At 42.0% G+C, this 18,368-nt stretch overlaps 1 protein-coding gene across 1 annotated transcript in view; it reads right to left on the bottom strand.

Moving 5' to 3' along the window:
* Positions 1-449: 449 nt before the first annotated feature.
* COX18 (cytochrome c oxidase assembly factor COX18) overlaps positions 450-18,368 on the bottom strand; it is a 78,451-nt gene continuing 60,532 nt past the window's right edge. Inside the window, exons 6-7 of the mRNA XM_075929399.1 lie at positions 10,435-10,500; positions 450-6,599 (exon numbers count right to left, since the gene is read on the bottom strand). Of these exons, the coding sequence (XP_075785514.1) occupies positions 6,570-6,599; positions 10,435-10,500 (96 nt within the window). The 3' untranslated portion in view covers positions 450-6,569. The remainder of the gene's footprint in view (positions 6,600-10,434; positions 10,501-18,368) is intronic.

Genomic DNA, 18,368 nt, shown 5'->3' with positions numbered 1-18,368 from the left:
CTTAATTCAAACTTTAGCACTGTCTCCACAGTGTGAGGTCGACAGGAGCAAACACTCCTGTTGACTTCCCTTACTCCTCACAATTCAAGGAGTATCGATGTTAACAGGGGCGCCCTCAGTATTTGATTTAATGGGTGTTTACTAGAAATCAAACTCTGGAAGATCAACCACCACAGCATCGATCTTCCAGGCAGTCCACCTCAGCAGTCCATTCCAATTCAGCAAAGCACTTAAGCACACATTTAATTTAGGCATGTGCTTATGTGTTTTCCTGAACAGGGATCTGCCACCCAGATATTTGTTTCTGTAGACCACTCAAAGAGTACAACTGAGCTTTTCTTCTTCAATTTTCTTGTCACCGTTTGTAAAGATTAATCACTTTACAAACAATAGGTTTTGAAAGAAGTTGTGAAGCTTCTAGGAATTTTTTAAACAATGAAGGTTTCATTGTTACATTGCTAAGACGGAAGAAACTAAATGTCATAGTACCAGTGACCTCCTCAAAGTTTCATGCTGCTTTGAAAAGCCATTTCATGAAGCTGGCATTAGTGGTTTCCATATTTATTGTTTCTATTTCATGTCAAATGTGTCAGCTTACAAACAAAAGTGTTGATATTTGGAACTCTGTAAGGCATCTGACATTGCAATACAAAATCAGAACAATATAAAATTATAATGGCAAATGTTAAATGAATTATAAGATAGCTAACTGAGAGGTCACCATCGAATGAAAATGGGGAATCACCATCAAGATGTGCGAGTTAAGCTGTATTTCTAATGGGGTACCACAAGGACTGGTTCTCGGCCCTATGCTAAGTAACATTTTTATGAATGATCTGGAAGAAATATAAATTCTTCACTGATAAAGAAGTCTCCAGGTGATTCAAAAACGACATCAATGGTAAATAATGAAGACAAGTTGCTAATGGTGTAATTGAGATCTCTTGATAACATGGATGTAAACAAACAATATGTGTTTTAATACAGCTAAATGACAATGTATACATCTAGGAACAAAGAATGTAAAGCATATAATAGTATGGATGGACACTATCCTGGGAAGCAGTGGCTCTGAAAAAGATCTGGTGTCATGTTAGATAATATGCTGAACATGATCTCCCAGCGCAATGCTGGAACTAACAGGGCTAAGACAATCATCAGATGCATAAAGAGGGTGTAAAGAGGCTATTTTACCTTTGAATTTGGTACTGGTGTGTCCACTGCTGGAAAACTGTCTAGTTTGGATGTCCACCATTTGAGAAGGATGTTGAAAAGCTAGAGAGGGTTCAGAGATCCATGAAAGTGATAAAAGAATTAGAAAACATGACTTCCAGTGACAGACTCAAGGAGCTCAATCTACTTAGCTTAACAAAGAGAAGGTTAAGGGGGATTAAGTTACTGTCTCTAACTAAAGCAGAACCTCAGAATAATGAACACCAGATTTAGGAATTGATTGGTCAAAAACACACCTCATTTGGAATCAAACACACACATTCAGGAAGCAAAGACTTTAAAAATAAAACAAACAAACAAACAAAAACAACAGAAAATATAGCCCGGAACTGAATTAAACAAATTACTAAAAAAAAGGAGGAAAGTTTAAAAGATTTGACAAGGTAAAGAAACAGTTTATGTGTATGTTTCATTTAAATTAAAATGATTAAAAGCAGCATTTTTTCCATCATAGCTAAGTCAATGTTCAGTTGCAAAAATTTGAAAGAACCAAAGTTTTATTCAGAGTAACAAATATTTTAGAGTTAAGAACAATTTCCATTCCTGAAGTGTTCATAACTCTTAGATTCTCCTGTACCTACATAGGGAACAAATAATTAATAATGGGATCTTCAATCTAGAAGAGAAAGATAAAACACGATTCAATGGCTAGAAGTTGAAGCTAGACAAATTCAGATTGGGAATAAGGCATACATTTTAACAGCATGTAATTAAACACTGAACAATTTACCAATGGTCAATGGTGGACTCTCCACTACTGGCAACTTTTAAATCAAGATTGATTTTTTTAAAGATATGCTTTAGGAATTACTTTGGAGCCTGTTATACAGCAGATGGGATTAAATGATCACAGTGCATTCCTACTGGCATGGGCATCTCTCAATAAATGGACTCACACAATTACCTGGAAGGCAACAATGACCAATCCACAAGAAGAAAGCTTGATCTCTAGGAGCTCTGCACACACTCAGAGATAGGGGTGAGTGAGAGTGTCAGAATTTGTTCTTGGATTACACTTGTGTAACTCTGTTAATGTTAGTGGCATTATAGTGGCGTTATATTAACGTACCAGAGCAGTATTTGACCCTAGATCTCTAATCATGAACTGTTTGGTCCACAGACTCATCAGGCCCCTTGGCAAGGCAGGGAGGCCAGCTTTACACCCCAAGTCACGACAGGAGCAGGACTGGAGCTAGCCTCCCCCAGGCAGCCCTCAGTGCTGCCCAGAGCAGGCCACATGGGGCGCCAGCGGTGATTTAAAAAGGACTTGATGTTCCTGCTGCCATTGCTGCCACAGCAGCAGCAGCCAGAAGTCCTAGGCCCTTTTGAATTGCTGGGCCCCAGGGCCTGATCATGAAGCAGATATGGGCAACAGATGTGAGCTAATGAGGAGCCATATCTGAGAGCTGGGATTTTCAGGGGTTTGTGGTGAGCAGCAGACCTTAAGATGTTAAAAGGCTTAATTCTGATATCACACTTGGTTGCCATCCCCACTGATATCAGTGGAGTTATTCTTGGTTTCCACTGGGGTAAGTGGCAGCAGAATCAGGCTCAATTAATTGCTACTATAAAATTCCCAGTGGAAAGAAGTTACAAATATTGGTACACATTATGGGGAACTAACAGTCCTAAAATCTGGAATTTCCAGTCCAGTTCAGTTTATTCTCTAGTTGGCTATCTTAACACTAAAGGAGATCAGAAACCATTTACATATGAAAAAGATTCTGCTGAAGCTTTCTTGCCTTGAATCCACACTGCTACATCACGTGAGAAACTTGGACATGATCCTAAATTTAAAGGGGAAAAAAAACTCAAAAACCTTCATCGAGGAGTTCAGAAAAATAATAAAGTGAAGCTGCAGTTAATCTCAAAGTTTAAAAAAAGGAATCTCTGGCATTCACTATGTTTAGGGGAAAACATGATTTGCAAAGTAGAGCTATTATCTTTTTCCTTTGGGGGTTCTTGTGGAATAACCATGATTAACAGACATGGTTCAATTTTCTCTATTTTTGAGGATACACATGGGAAGATTTTAGGTAGTTTGTGATATTAAGGTCTAATGCTGATGAGCCAAGGGCCTGCAAATTCTTTTGAAGTCAATAGTTGTTGCGGGTGCCCAGGATCAGGCGCTAACCGCCAAAGGCAAAAAAACCCCTGCCAAAGTTTAAGCTCCTATGCATTAATTTGTACAACTGGGAAAACCATCTCTGCTGCTATGGCTTGATTGTTTTCAGTGCACTGATTTCAGCTGATTGCATACAGCTGTGCTTCACACCCTATAATAAAGGAAAAGATCAAGAGATTATTTCTCCTAAAATGTCCCAAAACACTCAGCGTTTCTAACCACAACCTTCACAAAAAATCTGAGTTTACGGAAAATAAATGCTTTACATTTTTCCTTAACAAAATCTTCCCTGCATTGGGAAGATTTGTTGACTAAAGTGCCATCTACATGCAAAAGTCTAAAAAATGTTCAAATGTGTTTTTCTGCTTCCCGTTGATGACATATCACAGCCACATTGCTAGCATTCTGTTGACAGACAGAGCAAAGCAATGTGGGTAAGCATCCCACAGTGCCTGGCCTCACCTTAGTCACTAAGCACTGTGGGACTGCACAAAAAAGAGCTACGCATTTTGGGAATGTGAAAAAATGCCCCATCAGGCACCTCTTTGCTTCCCAGCCCTCCCTGGGTTTCCAGCTTACTTTTGTGTAACTTGAATGACCATCCTTGCTGCAAACTCCAGCATCTGCTGTGAGAAATCATGGATCCCACAATTCTCTCCCATGTTGTGTTCAATGTGCTTAGCACATTGCGCTTTGCAGCACAGCTACTATGCAATTGATAACAGACTCAGATGCAGATGACAATGGTGAGAGAGACACCAATGAATTGGCATTGCATTGGACTGTCACAGATCAGCTGTGCACCACATACTATCGTTTTTGGGCAAGGGCAGTGGTTCTCAAACTTTCTGGGCTCTGGAGCCCTTTACATGGGTAAAAATTTATGCGCAGCCCCAGCGGTCCACTGACTGTATGTGTTAAACCTACCGATGTTTCCAGTTTGTCAACCTCGCGGAGCCCCTGGAGATGTCTCGTTGAGCCCTGGGGCTCCGCGGAGCACAGTTTGAGAAAAACTGGGCTAGGGAAAGTAGCACTGAGTGGTGGGATTGCACTGTCATGCAAGTGTGGGATGAAGACAGTGGCTACACAACTTTTGGATGTGTAAAGCAACCTTCCTGGAGCTGTGTAATGAGCTGGCTCCTGAACTGTGGCAAGGACACTCAAATGAGAGCTGCTCTCTTCATAGAGAAGCATGTTGCTATTGCTTTGCAGAAGCTGGCCACTCCTGATTGCTACCGTTCAGTTGCAAATCAGTTTGGAGTAGGGAACTCTCCCATCGGGGCAGCACTTGTATAAGTGTGCATGGCAATAAATTGCATTTTGCTGCATAGGAATGTGACTCTGGGAAAAATGGATGACAGTGGCTGGCTCTGCTAACATGGGCTTTCCAAAATGTAGCGGGGCAATCGATGGTACTCATATTCCCATTGTAGTACCACCCCGCCTTACCTTAGAGTATACCAATCAAAAGGGGTACTTCTCTATGGTGCTTCAGGCACTTGTGGATCACCATGGATGTTTCACAGTCATAAATGTGGAGTGGTCTGGAAAGGTGCATGATGCACACATCTTCAGGAACAGCGGCCTGTTCAGACAGCTGCATGCTGGGATGCAGCGGGATGATGACACTTGCCCGTTGATATAAAACATGAAGGCTGTGTTGCCTGTCAATACCCAAACCACACAGCCAGATAGGTGCTGCAAGAACACCTTGCAAGCTAGGCAGTTTTGCTCTGAATTCTTTGATGCTGATGTGCAACTGCAGCTCCTTCATGGACCTAGAATCATAGAGCTGGAAAAGACCTCAGGAGGTCATTGAGTCCAGTCCACTGACCAAAGCAGGACCAACCCCATCATCACCAGCCAGCGCTTTGTCAAGCTGGGACTTAAAAAAAAAACCTCTAGGGATGGAAGATTCCACCACCTCCCTAGGTAACCCATTCCAGTGCTTCGCCATCCTCCTAGTGAAATAGTTTTTCCTAATATCCAACTTAGACTTCCCGTACTGCAACTTGAGACCATTGCTGCTTGTTCTGCCACCTGTCACTACTGAGAACAGCCTCTCTCCATCCTCTTTAGAACCCCCTTTCGGTAGGTAGTTGAAGGTTGCTATCAAATTCCTCCTCACTCTTCTCTTCTGTAGATTAAATAAGCCCAAATCCCTCAGCCTCTCCTTGTAAATCATGTGCTCCAGCCCCCTCATCATTTTTGTTGCCCTCCTCTGGACCTACTTCAATCTGTCCGTATCTTTTCTGTAATGGTGGGGAAGCGCAAAATGGGATGCAATACTCCAGATGTGGCCTCACCAGTGCCAAACAAAGGGGAATAATCACTTCCCTAGATCTGCCGGCAATGCACCCTAATATGCCATTAATACCTCGTTTCTTGGGTCCAAAGCGCATTCCCCAACTGAGGTCTGAGGCATCTTTCATCAGTGACACCAAAGAGATCGGGCTTTGAATGGGACACTAGCAAGGACCATGTCAGGATTGGCCCAGCACTGCAATGTGGTCAGAATTGCAGGGTGAATGGTGATGACCCTGTGCAGGTAATCTCTGGCTTGGTGTAAGCCAAAGCTTTCCACTTTTGAGAGCCTCGCGAGACCCACAATGTATGTACACATTGTCATGCGGGCCAGCAGTTGCAGGCATGTGCCTGCCATCACGATGGAAAATGTGGAGAGGCCTGCGATGAGATCTCTTATAGTCTGGAAACTTTTAGGAGGGAGTGATGCTCTTGTTCTAACAGAGTCAGAAACTGCTCCACTAAACTCTATCTGTGGCATGAAGATCAACACTGATTTTTCCACATTTACAATCAGACCGAGATGCCTGCATGTGTCCAACAGTACCATAGCAGCATTTTGAACCCGAGAACAGGCGTGACTCCTTGTCAACCAATTGTCAAGATCAGGATATCGTAATGTCTGAGGTAAGCTGCCACCATTTACATGCATTTTGCAAACACCTTTGGTGCTGTTGCCAGGCTGGAAGCAAGCACCACAGATTGTTGACAGGAGCCCATTATACAACAGAGAAAGTGTTGGTAACCTTTGAAGATTGCGATGTGAGAGCACAAGTCTTTCAAGTTGAGAGTGGCATACCCAGTTGTCCAGATCCAGGAAAAGAATGAAGAGGGACAGGGAAGATCGATTGGGTGTGGATGCAGAAACAAACTGTAGAACATAGTCTTAAACCAAGGTGTTTAGGACCTAGTGGTCCGATGTTATGGATGCCCCAGCCTAGAGGAAAAAGAAAAGGTGGTTAGAGAAGCAGGGGAGGACAGGATCCGGGATGGTTAGAGCTAGCCTGTGTGATGACCCTGCCAGCTTTTGAACACCTTGGCTGTCTTTGGAAAGGGGTCCTGCTTATGCTGAGGTTTAAAGCACTGCTTCTGCTGCTGAGGGACATAGAGGCCGAGGGTCTTATGAGTGGTGCAAACCTTGAGGCCATGCAGTTTCTCACCCATTTGTTCCTCAAATAGAGCATATCCATCAAAAGGGAGATCTTGGATGAACTGCTGGGCCTTCATGGAAAGTCTGAAGACATGCTGCCTACCTCATGGAGATGGAGGAAGCTATCGACTGTGCAGCAGTCTTGCCATTCTTGCACACGCACTCCTACACCCTACACTTCATCAAGAAAGGTTTAGAACTCCTTCTTTGGGGTTTCTGGGAGTGAGGCAGTATATTTAGACATAGCCTGCCAGATATTAAAATCATATTGGCTGAAGAAGGCCTGCTGATTTGCCACCCTAAGCTGAAGGTTTGGTGATGAATAAACCTTTCTCCCAAAAGGTCTAGTTTCTTTGCCTCTCTGTTTTTTGGAATAGCTACCAGTTGTCCCAGTCTTTCCCACTTATTGATGGCAGATGCCAGCAGGAAGTTCAGGGCCTGATGGATATAAAGGTACTGATACTCAGGAGTGGACCGAGGCGGGCTGCTGCAGCTAGCGCCCCAGGCGGAACACGCGATCAGCACCCCCACCTGCATGGCCGTCAATGGAGTGACGTCATAATTGGGTGTCCCATTGAAGGCGGTGCCCTAGGCAGGGGCGGCCCGTGGCTATAGGCGGACTTGGTGCTGCCTAGGGTGCTGCCCCCAGGGCACCTGATGATGTCACTGGGGTGCCTGGGGCGCCCGCCGATGACATCAGTCCATTGACATCCCTACAAGCAGGGGCGCCAATCGTGCGTTCCGCCTGTGGCGCCAGCTGCCACAGCCGGCCTCAGGCCACTCCTGGCCCTAGGTGATGGCCGAGTCGGCCTATAATCACGGGCCTCCCCTGCTCATACCCATTAGCAAGTACATAGTACTTATGCTTCACTTGGGCCACATATCAGGGGGACTAATGAGAAATGTTGCCCAAGGGCCTTGGTTACCTTCTCCGGCCCCCACTTTTGTGTATTGGCAGCACAATTCTGACTAGAGCCACACATTCAAGATGTGAAACAACATGAACAAGGGCTCCTGCACCTCTTCTGTCAGCAACCTCAAGTTTGAGGCAACCGCTCAACAGCTTTTGGTGAGCACTGGCATCATCCTGAGGAACTACTGGTGATGACCTACATCACCCCACCTTCCCCCCCATTCCGCCCACACGCACAGACATGCACTCTGTTTTAACTATGGACTTATCAGGAAGCAAATGGGGTAGGGTCAGGAGAGCAAACATAGTCCAGGACTTCATTTGGGGAGGTGAGTAAAAGCACTGTAAAAGTAAAGACCACCAAGCCCAAGGTATCTCAGGGTAGGTTTCTCAAAAATGAAGGTAGGTTTCTCAAAAATGGAGGCACCCAGACAGATTTAGAATCCATGACCTCCTGGCTTCCAATGCTGTGCTTAAGGGCCTGATCCAGCTCCCATTGGATCCTTTCTATTGATGTCAACAGGTGCTTGGTCAGGGGCCATAAGCAACTAGCCAAATCTCTCAATGTGCAATATAAAAATTCATTAAAATATGCTAGAAGGTCTTGTCATTCATTTATTACGGTTTATGCTAAGTCCTTTGGCTGTTTCTTATGTAGAAAGGGACACAACCCCTGAAGTGTAAGTGGGATGGAAAGAACAGAAATTTTACTTGCATTCCAAATTTATATGTATTCTTTGATAAAATACAATTAATGGGATTTTAAATTCTTGCCCATTTCTAAAACGTTCCTCTATTTCCACTGCTTCCCTCTGTGCCTGGTATTATTACAATATGAACACTTAATATCTTCAGAGCTTTATGTCCAGCAATACAGTCATATGTTGAAGAGACTTTTTTTAGGCTTGATGACAGTCCATGATGTGGATTAATGGTTTTACTGGAAGTCTCAGTGTATATCATCCAGAAAGCAGCACCAATTCTGAAGACAAAATTTTCCAGCCGTCCCTAGATACCAGCAGCTTTACTCTTTCAATTAGCTCACATTTCATTCCAGTCTATGTTCTTAGTAGAGCTGGAATTAATACCGCTGCTTTTGCTTAGAAAGATCCCAATGTGTCACATTTTGAATTTACACATGTGCCAGTCCCACTGAAATCTACTTTTGCTTCTTCCTCAAAGCATCCAGTGCCTCTGACCAACTGGGCTGCTGCAATTATAATTCATGGGCAACCATGGATAAGTTCAAGGAGTTCCTGCCCGTGGACTCGAGGTCCGAGTTTTGTGCCCTAGTCGAGGAGGATAAGGTGATCTCTCGAACCTCCCTTCAGGCAGCCCTCGATGCAGTGGACTCCACCTTTTGAACGTTGTCTAAAGGCATTGTCATGAGGTGTAACTCATGGCTGCAGGTGTCAGGCATTTCCCCAGAGGTCCAAAACATGATCCATTTCATAACCCTTCCATCTCCCCTCTGTCAGAGTAGCTTCCAGCAGGAAGGAACTGGAGAAGGGGCAGGTCAGCAGCAAACTATATACCTTACCATACCGGTGCCACTCTAAGGGTCTCCACTGCCAACCTATAGGATCCTGCTAGGGAAAAGCTGCCCAACAACTGTGCATGCAGCATGCACACACCTAACTTGGAATGGATATGAAACACACATCTCGAAGAACACCAGTTACAGAAGGTATAAAACCGTCTTTTAGAGTTCTGGATTCTTTCTCTGTCTGAGCAGGGTCATGTGTGGCAAGTAACATAGGCAATGGAAGGTATTGCCTGGTTTGGAGGCTTTTGAGTGCCCCTATTTAAACATCTCCTTTTCATTTCCCAGGATGTTTTAAATATGACTAGAAAATGTAGTATATTTCAAAAATAAAGCTTAGAGTCTGTATTTTTAAAAAACTGTAGTACTGAGATGCTCTATGGCTTGTTGGGTTCAAGGCACGAATATCTATTTCTATATCTATCTTTTTATGTGGGTGATTTCTTAAATTTTTTCGCAGAGTATTCTTAATATAAAAAGATGGTAACATTTTCCACAACAAAAATCTATATGTATAGAACAAAACAACTACAGTCCTAGCAATAAAATAAGCACAGTAATAATTATAGTAAAAACACACCCCGGTAAATCACTTCTGTCTCTCTCAAACAGTTAACTGAAAAAATGCATAAAACCATGAAACACATTAAAATAAAATGTAACAAATAGTAAAATATAATGGAAGTTTAACTGTTTAATAGTATCATGAACTTTCTGGGCACAACCCACCTTCATCTGAAAGCTCAGGATACTAGCTACATGTTTTGTTAGTCTCTAAGGTGCTTCAGGATCATTCGTTGTATTTTTAAGTTTATTCAGTTTCAGATTAACACAGCTACCTCTCTGAGACTGTTAAATTAATAATATCCCTAGCCAAGGTGGCGATGATTTCATGCTTTTCCAATGTAAAATAGAGAATCTATCTACATTTCATAATTCCAGAGGGGATGAATTCCACATTTTCAGGATCACACAGAATAAGAAAGTCACCCTTCCCAGGGCAATTCCAATTTTAAGGAAAAGATGAAAACTGCTGCTGCAGCAGATTGCACAGAGCAGTTCAGACTATGTTGTTCAGGAAAACATAACCTATAACTGCAACTCAAACACAGAGTGACAGTAGAACACAAAAAGACCTATCGCTAAACCCTGCCTGCCTTACTCACATGATTTGTGCCAGTGAAAACAATGGGCGAGTGTCTTGGTGGAGAAGTCTGAGACACTATAAGAACCTAGAAAAAAACAGAATGAACTAAATAAGATTAGGCTTTTTGTTTGCATAATCTGTCTATGAAATTTAAGATGGCATTTGCATAAATGAATACTACATGCAAAAAATAGGTTTCCTTGATGAGGCTGATTTCCTTGTTTACCTGCTGAAGATTTCCCAAGTTTGATAACCACTCTCAAGTCTCATAGGACTGTGATAAAGCTATGTTACTGGAACAGCTTGAAACATTTTTAAGTCTAAAAAGAAGCACTTTTAAAACAAATAACTGCCTCCCTTTTCCCCATTAGATCTACTATTAGTCACTATCAGAAACATGTGGCACATTTGGTCTGTGGTATCTCTGTGGTATTACTAGTACATCTATTTTCCCCTCCCACTTCAGTGAACACCAATGCTGCAGCATATTTCCTGGTAATGTGGGAACAGCATGCACCGTGGGGTCGACCTTTCACATAGAACAGCTTACTGAGACATGCTGTGCACGTTTCATAGGGATACCAACACTGAAGCTTGATAATGGGGTCTTTCCTTAAAGTTACTACCAGAGTCAAATAATCAGTGACCAAACAGATAATGCCTGAAAGGATTACACTGTGTTAGGTGTGGAAAATACGGTATTAAATCCATAGGACTGTATTTTATTTAGTTAATGAAAGAAATATTCTATAAACATTTATCATTTTAAATACTTTCTGCGAGTAAGTTCACTTCTCTAGAGTCTTGGCCGGTTTTCCTGGAATACAGCAGATTGTGACATCTGAAACCTCTTTTTTTCTCATAACTGTCTATTTACATTATGTGACATTTAAAATTAACCTTGAAATCCCAGAGCAGTCTGATTATCAACACAAACATGGCAGAATTTTGCAATCTTCCAGCTACAGTTTCATCTAATCCAATTTTAATAACTGGATTTAACTGAGTTAACACATCCTATTATATGAACCCATAGCTTGCAGACATATTCCAAAAGCACAACTGGAAAGAATTTTTACTGGGCACTTCAGAAGAGTTTTGTATTTGCTGTAAAGTGTTATTGCCATCTAGGTCAAAGTATTTCTGTTTGTGGGTGGGTGTAAATTCTTATTCTCTACATCAATATTTTTAGTTGCTTTTGAATCATCTTCTCAGTGCACCAAGTCTGAAAGCTGATGTCCTTAAGATTGTGGAATGTTTCAGTTAAAGAAATTATAAACCATCTACTCAGAATTCTAGACTGACTGATTATTCTAACACTTGAAAAGAGATCCTGCTGCATGTAGTGTAACTACTAACACAGGGGTCAGGAAACCTTTTTAGGGTCGAGGTTTGCTGACCCACAGAAAAATCAGTTGGGGGCTGCAACAAAGTGAGAAGCAAACAAACCCAAACTAAACCAAACCAAACATCTCACTGATGTGGCCCTTGACTGAAAAGGAGAAAAACACTCCCCACATTCTCCTGACAGCATTGCAGGGTCTGGGCTCTAGTAGATTTTATGGGCCACCCCTAGGCTCTGGGGTTGGGCCAAAAATGAGGGGCTCAGTGTGCTGAAGGGAGAAGCTAGGAAGCAGGCGTGCGTGGGGTGTGAGGTCTGGGGCAAGAGGGAGGGTACAGGAGTGGGTTGGGGATTGGTGGATATGGGAGTGTATGAGGATGCAGGAACAAAATGGGGGTGTGGTCTGGGTGGGAGGTAGAGTGCAGGAGCAGAAGTGATGTGGAAGCATGCTGGGATGGGGGGTCTGGGAAGGAAGTAGGGTGCAAGAGCGAAGTGGGGGTACAGGAGGGATGTGGGCTAGTGTTCTGGGCAGGAGGGATCCAGGAGCAGTCTAGGTATGAAGTAGGGTGCACGAATGGGCTGGGGTGAGGGTCTGAGTGATAGGGGCACTTATGTGGCGCAGCTCCCTGAGGATGCACGTCTCCATGTCCCCTCTCATTCTCAGAAACCGTTTCCTGATGCTTCTATTGGCTACAATTATGACCAATCGAGTCAGCAGGGTGAATAGCCTCCAAGTAGTACTTTGTTATGCTGCCATTTCTTCAATCGGGGGAGAGGGACAGGAAGTGCCAACGCATGGAGCTGCTTCCTCCTCCTGCCTGGCAGAGCCCATGGATCGAATCCAGCCCCAGCTTGCCTGGTTCTGGCTCTACAAGGCTCAGAGCTTTCCCTCCTGCCTCAGCAGGGAGCCGGCCATAATCATTTGGTTAAAAATACACATTACTGACTTGTCTGGACCCTTATGGAGAAGTCCTAATAATTTCAGACACCTAATTTTTATAGGATAAGTTATATAGAAATTATCCAAACCCTGTTGAATTTAATAGTGAATGAGATTCTATTTTTAAAACCATCCTACAGAATTCCACACCAAGGATACAGTTTTCTATTAAATTCTATAGGATGGTTCTTAAAGTTTCAGAAAAGTTTATCAATTTCTGTTACATTTTAAATAACTATATTAGTGTATCATCTTCGTTAACAAAAAGAAGCACTAAATTTAGCGTAAAGGCTATATTTAGTTGCCAATCAACATCTTTTAATGGTTACTAGCCAATGAGATGAACCTTTCTTTAGGAAAATAACTAGGAAGTGTAACTCCAAAACACAATCGAAATGATGATTTAAAACAAGGTTTCCTACTGCTGATCTAACTAATGATTTAAATCAATCCCACCCCCCAACTTAAGGTGAAAACGGCTTTGAGTATACTCACGATAGAGTTGGGAATCATTTATATGAACTCTTCATTTGAAAGAGGAGAGTAGGCAGTGCTGCTATTGTAACTACAGCACATCCCTATAGCACTGATCACTGTAAAGATATGTTTATATATTTGGATATGTGCTTGAGGGGATGATGGTACATTGCATGGGTATGTGCAGCAGTTCACCAGTGACACACTCCAGGTTTTGGGGTGGTTTTTTTTAAGTTTCATTCCTTTCCCATTCACTGGTTTGTTATATAATGAACCCCATGATTGTTACAACTAGAAGAGTGGCTGCTAACCAACTCCTCCCCCCTCTGAAGCATTTAGGTCAGCCGTGACAGCACAAAGTGCAGTAGCTGTAGTCATATACCTAAGAACTGCCTCCTCAGAAAGAGAAAGAAACGAGTCAACTACCTTTCCAAAGGCCCCACCCTGCTAAAAAAAATGGTACCTCCATCAGTCTCCTCATTCCCACATTCACTCTTGACTTTCATGGTGCCAAGAGAACATAGAGAGAGAGCTTGTCCCTTGCCACATCTGGAAAAAATAGTGCTGAACGTGAGTACCCTATTTCAGGGCCTTACAGCATTGAGGGAAGGGTCAGTCTCCAACTGAGAAGTCACAAACCTCACTCATTTGCAAAGGATTGTACATACTAACTCTTTGTCTAGGAAGATATAAGCAAGAACTTGGTGATTACGCTGATGTGTCAGAGAACCAGAAAACAACAGAAAAGCAGAGCACTGGTTCACTAGAACCCTAAGTCTTTGTGGACCACATTTCCATATGTATGTTAATTAATCATGTGACAAGTTGTCCTAGTGCATTCTCTAGAAACTGCTCCATTACTACAGCAAGGGGGACAGCATAAGAACCTTGATAGAACAGGAGAGAGGAACAGGAGACATTTTACAAAGTCTCAGTCTGCATTTGGCCGGTGGAGCAAACTGGTTTCTGGTCTAAAACAAGTATCAGAAAGAGCTGCTTGCCACTTGTATATGTTTGCAATGCATTTGATAAAAAGGGCCTTTTATTGGGTAGCTAGGCATGTGATTACATGGACCTCCTTACGCAAGGCAAAACTCCTTCCTGCTGTAGTCCAAATTAAAAAAAAGTGCTCCGCTGCATGGAAGTCTCTCAAGTGCAGCAAGCAAAAATTAGCTCCTGAGTAATAAAAGAGGACATGGAGGCTATACTATGCATCTGCTTTTCCCTGTAGCAGTGCTGAAACCAAGATGGGATACATTTCCTCAAAGATCAAAGACCCTAGGAATTATTTTGGCTTGAGTTGGACAGGTCAGCCCAAATGATCACAGTCATCTCTTCTGGCCTTAAAATCTATGAAGAACTTGATCCCACTGTCCTCTGAGAAAATGCCCCTTGACTTCAATTGGGCTTTTGCCTGAAAAAGGAGTGCAGGATCTGATCCTCAAATGTCAGTACAGCTTTATGGTGAATGCTATTATGTATCCAGTTTGTGACTGCCTAAATACCAGCATTCTGCATGTAAAAAAAGATGGGGCAAGTACACATCACTGCCTGTAGCTTTAGTTTGTAAATAGCTGCACTGTTTACTGAGAGGGTACTTTGCAAATTGTTGGCTGGGATTTTAACCACATGACCCATTAACATATTCAGGAGTCAAATGCCAACATGTGCACATATAGACATATACCCAAAATCAGAACTACACCCATCCCTCTCAGCCTCTGATTTGCAGCAACAGCAGGTCCTAAACAAGTGTGCCGCTTGTACTTTATTCTGAGAATTAGGCACTGAGCCTGGTGCCACCTGGGCTGGCCCTGTTTAATCTTTGTTAGGAAAATATCATCATCATATTTTCCAGCTTTGCTGTAGCTGATTCTTAGAGCAGCTGAGTTTCCACATAAAACAAATGATACTTTTTTGTACGTTTCCAGTCCTTGCAAATCTTACAACTGAATGCATAAAAAACTGTTTAAATGATAAACAGTCCTACATTCAAGTCTTAGGAGATAGCAGCCATATTTTGCTTTACGTTTTTAACTGTTGTACATCATATTGTTGTGGCACAGGCTCAAGATAAACATCTGAATAAACGTACCTAAAAATCTTCAAAATAATTTGCATTAATGCTGTGTTCATTTTAAAAATTTCTATTTTGACAAGGCACTTGTTTAATTACATTTATGAAATGACAAGAGGCACCTTTCTGAATGCTCTAAATAAATCACTCTATTGAAAAAACTTGCAATCCCATAACATATGCTAGTCATAAGTTGGCATGCAGCACAAAAACAAACTAAATGTATCACTTCCCATATAAATCATCTCTAACAATATTTGCTTCATCAGTAACCCTCCTAGGTCTTCCATTATTTGCCTTTATCACACAGTAATGCTGACAAATAACAAACAGAATGGTAACCATTGAACTGGTTACCTCAAGGAGGGGAAAAAAGACAAACATTTCCCATAACACACTCACAGAGAACTCATATCCCAGGAATTTGCCTTTCCCCCTTATTTTGTGAACAACTCCTACTGACACAGTAGGAGCTCCAAAGGGAAGGGGAGCAGAATAGTTCAGAATTACCTACTGTGAGTGGAGAATTTTGCTTTCAGAGTAAAATTCCAACCAGGGTTAAATGAGTAATGGTTATGTCTTGGCTCAAAAACAGAATCACCAGACACAACTTCCAGAATCACTATTCTGTCTGGCCCTTCCATTTTCAAGGGAAGCTCTTGGAGAATGAGGAGCCTTGATTCCACATATTGCAGGAGGAATTTAATAAAGAGGGGGGCTTCTAGTCAGAGATTTCTCTACCTCTGCTTAAGGTATGATTATTTCCCCAAACTACACACCCCATCATAATTTCCCTACTGGGTAGCTGTGTTGCAGAACTGAGGAGTTTTGCATGCATCTGTCATACAAACCCATATTATGGGGGCTGAAAGCATACTGGTTTTCATCAGAGAATGTATAATGGCCAGTGGGTCTCAGGTTTTCTAGTAGCATGACAAAGAAAAGATATGACAAAATGCATGCTGTACACTAGGATAGCTAGTATCTTTGGGCCTGATTCAAAGCCATCAGGCTTTTTGGTCATTGAAAACAGACCCGAGAGAAAAGGAGAGGACAGTGGGGGAATGAAAACTCTGAGTTGGGGCAAGAAAACAAAGTAAGGCATATCAGTAGAGGAGGGTGGCCTAGCAAAGTGGAGAAGTAAAACAGAGTCAAGGTTTGTTCACAACCAATTCACAAGAGAAGGTAAATATTATAATTTGATTGAAGACTGGGTTTGCAACACCTCGTGAGAGTTGCCTTCGGTCAATCATTTTGCTGTGAAGATAAGGGTGTGTCTGACGGATGCCAGAAGATGAAGGTCCTTCCTAGGTACCAGTTTGTGTCAGGGCTACTGCTTAACTAAAGCTTATATGGTCTGTGATACAGATTGCCATATGGCAGGCTCATGGACAGTGAAGCCATATAATGTCAGCACCCCAAGTGAGTTTCCAGGATATGGAAATCCAGATTCTCTTACATCTTTGATCTATTTTAGACAGCTGGAACCCTGCTTGTTAAGTGTTAAGATATTGTTGTCACTGACAGTTCACTTCCTTTTGATCTGAGACCTAAAGCAAGTTTGAAGTGAGTGTTATCAGTGCTACTTTAGTAATTTTGCTCTTGTTTTTCCATTGCATTCACCAGTATGTCCCAGAATCTGTGGGGGTTTAGATTTGTCTAATTTATCACTACTTTGGGCCAGGGAAGACACCGAGTACTGTTTTAAAATTAATTACACAATTGGAATTGCCTAAGAGAAGGTAAAGGAAGCATACGAGTACAGCTAATTCTGTTTGATCATCCATGACCTATCACCAATATATCCCATAACCAGGCATGCTGATTAATAATCTGGAACAGAAGGATGTGAACAGCACATTTAGATGTCCAAAATGGATATAGCACAATAGCTTTACAACATACGCTTAATAAAAAAAGAACATTTGGTCAAAATTGTTGCTGAGCCTGATTGGAAGGAAGCCAAAGAAACAGGGAAGTGAGAGCATAAGAAAATTACCAAGAGAAGATTAATGCTTTGCTTCTGTATGGAAATGCCAGCACTGGAGCACAAGATAATCATTTGCAATTATGCAGGTCTCTTCTGGCTTATGGAATACATCTGCCAGAGAAAAGATTGGAGAAGAGTGTCTCTTTTTTTGGAGGTCTCTGGAATTGAGAAGTCTCTAAAGGAAACTCTAATAACGGATGTTAATTTTAGCCATGAGCTAAGTGCATCTCATGAAATTCTCCCATCTCATCATAGAGAACTTAGGGAAGAATTATGTTTCACAAATTTGTACAGATGGAGAGGTTTTGTGTCATATGCAAAAGGATTGAGGTCAATCTCGTTAGACATAATAAGACTTTATTCATTAAAGATGAAAAGATTCAGATCTTAGTGCTCTGTGAGAGGATCAGTTCAGATGTGGCTGTGACAAATTTATAGGAATTGTGGAAGAGTGAACTGGACAATTTAGGCAAATAGGTTATTAGGTTTCAAAACGACATGGAACATGTATAGGATATCCCCTCATTTTTTGCTTGAAGTATGCAAAATATAAACATAAGGAGTGTTATAAATAGAGTATCAACTTTAATTAAAGAAATTTGTATAACATATTAAGAGATATCAACAATTATCATTCAGAACATGAACTTAGCACCAGCTGGGATCAGAAAGAATCCCATATGCCCCCAACTCCTTGGCAGATACACTATTTACACGATTAAGTACATTATGAGGGATTTATAACTTCCTTTGAAGCACACTGCACAGGCCTCTGTAGGAGACAGGATACTAAGCCAGATGGACTCTTTTCTGCTCTGGTATGGCCACTCTTATGTTCTTATAACAGTAATCTTTTAGGCTACGTCTACACTGGCATGATTTTCCGGAAATGCTTTTAAAGGAAAAGTTTTCCATTAAAAGCATTTTTGGAAAATCGCATCTAGATTGGCAGAATGCTTTTCCGCAAAATCTAGACGCAGTTTTCCGCAAAAAAGCCCCGATCGCCATTTTTGCGATCGGGGCTTTTTTGCAGAAAACAGTACTGTGCTGTTTACACTGGCCCTCTTGCGCAAATGATTTGAGCAAAAGGGCTTTTGCCCGAACAGGAGCAGCACAGTATTTCTGCA

Source organism: Pelodiscus sinensis, chromosome 5, assembly GCF_049634645.1.
Source record: "Pelodiscus sinensis isolate JC-2024 chromosome 5, ASM4963464v1, whole genome shotgun sequence".
Classification (NCBI taxonomy): Eukaryota; Metazoa; Chordata; order Testudines; family Trionychidae; genus Pelodiscus; species Pelodiscus sinensis.
Note: the sequence above shows the minus strand (reverse complement) of the source record. Positions and strands in the feature narration are given on the sequence as shown.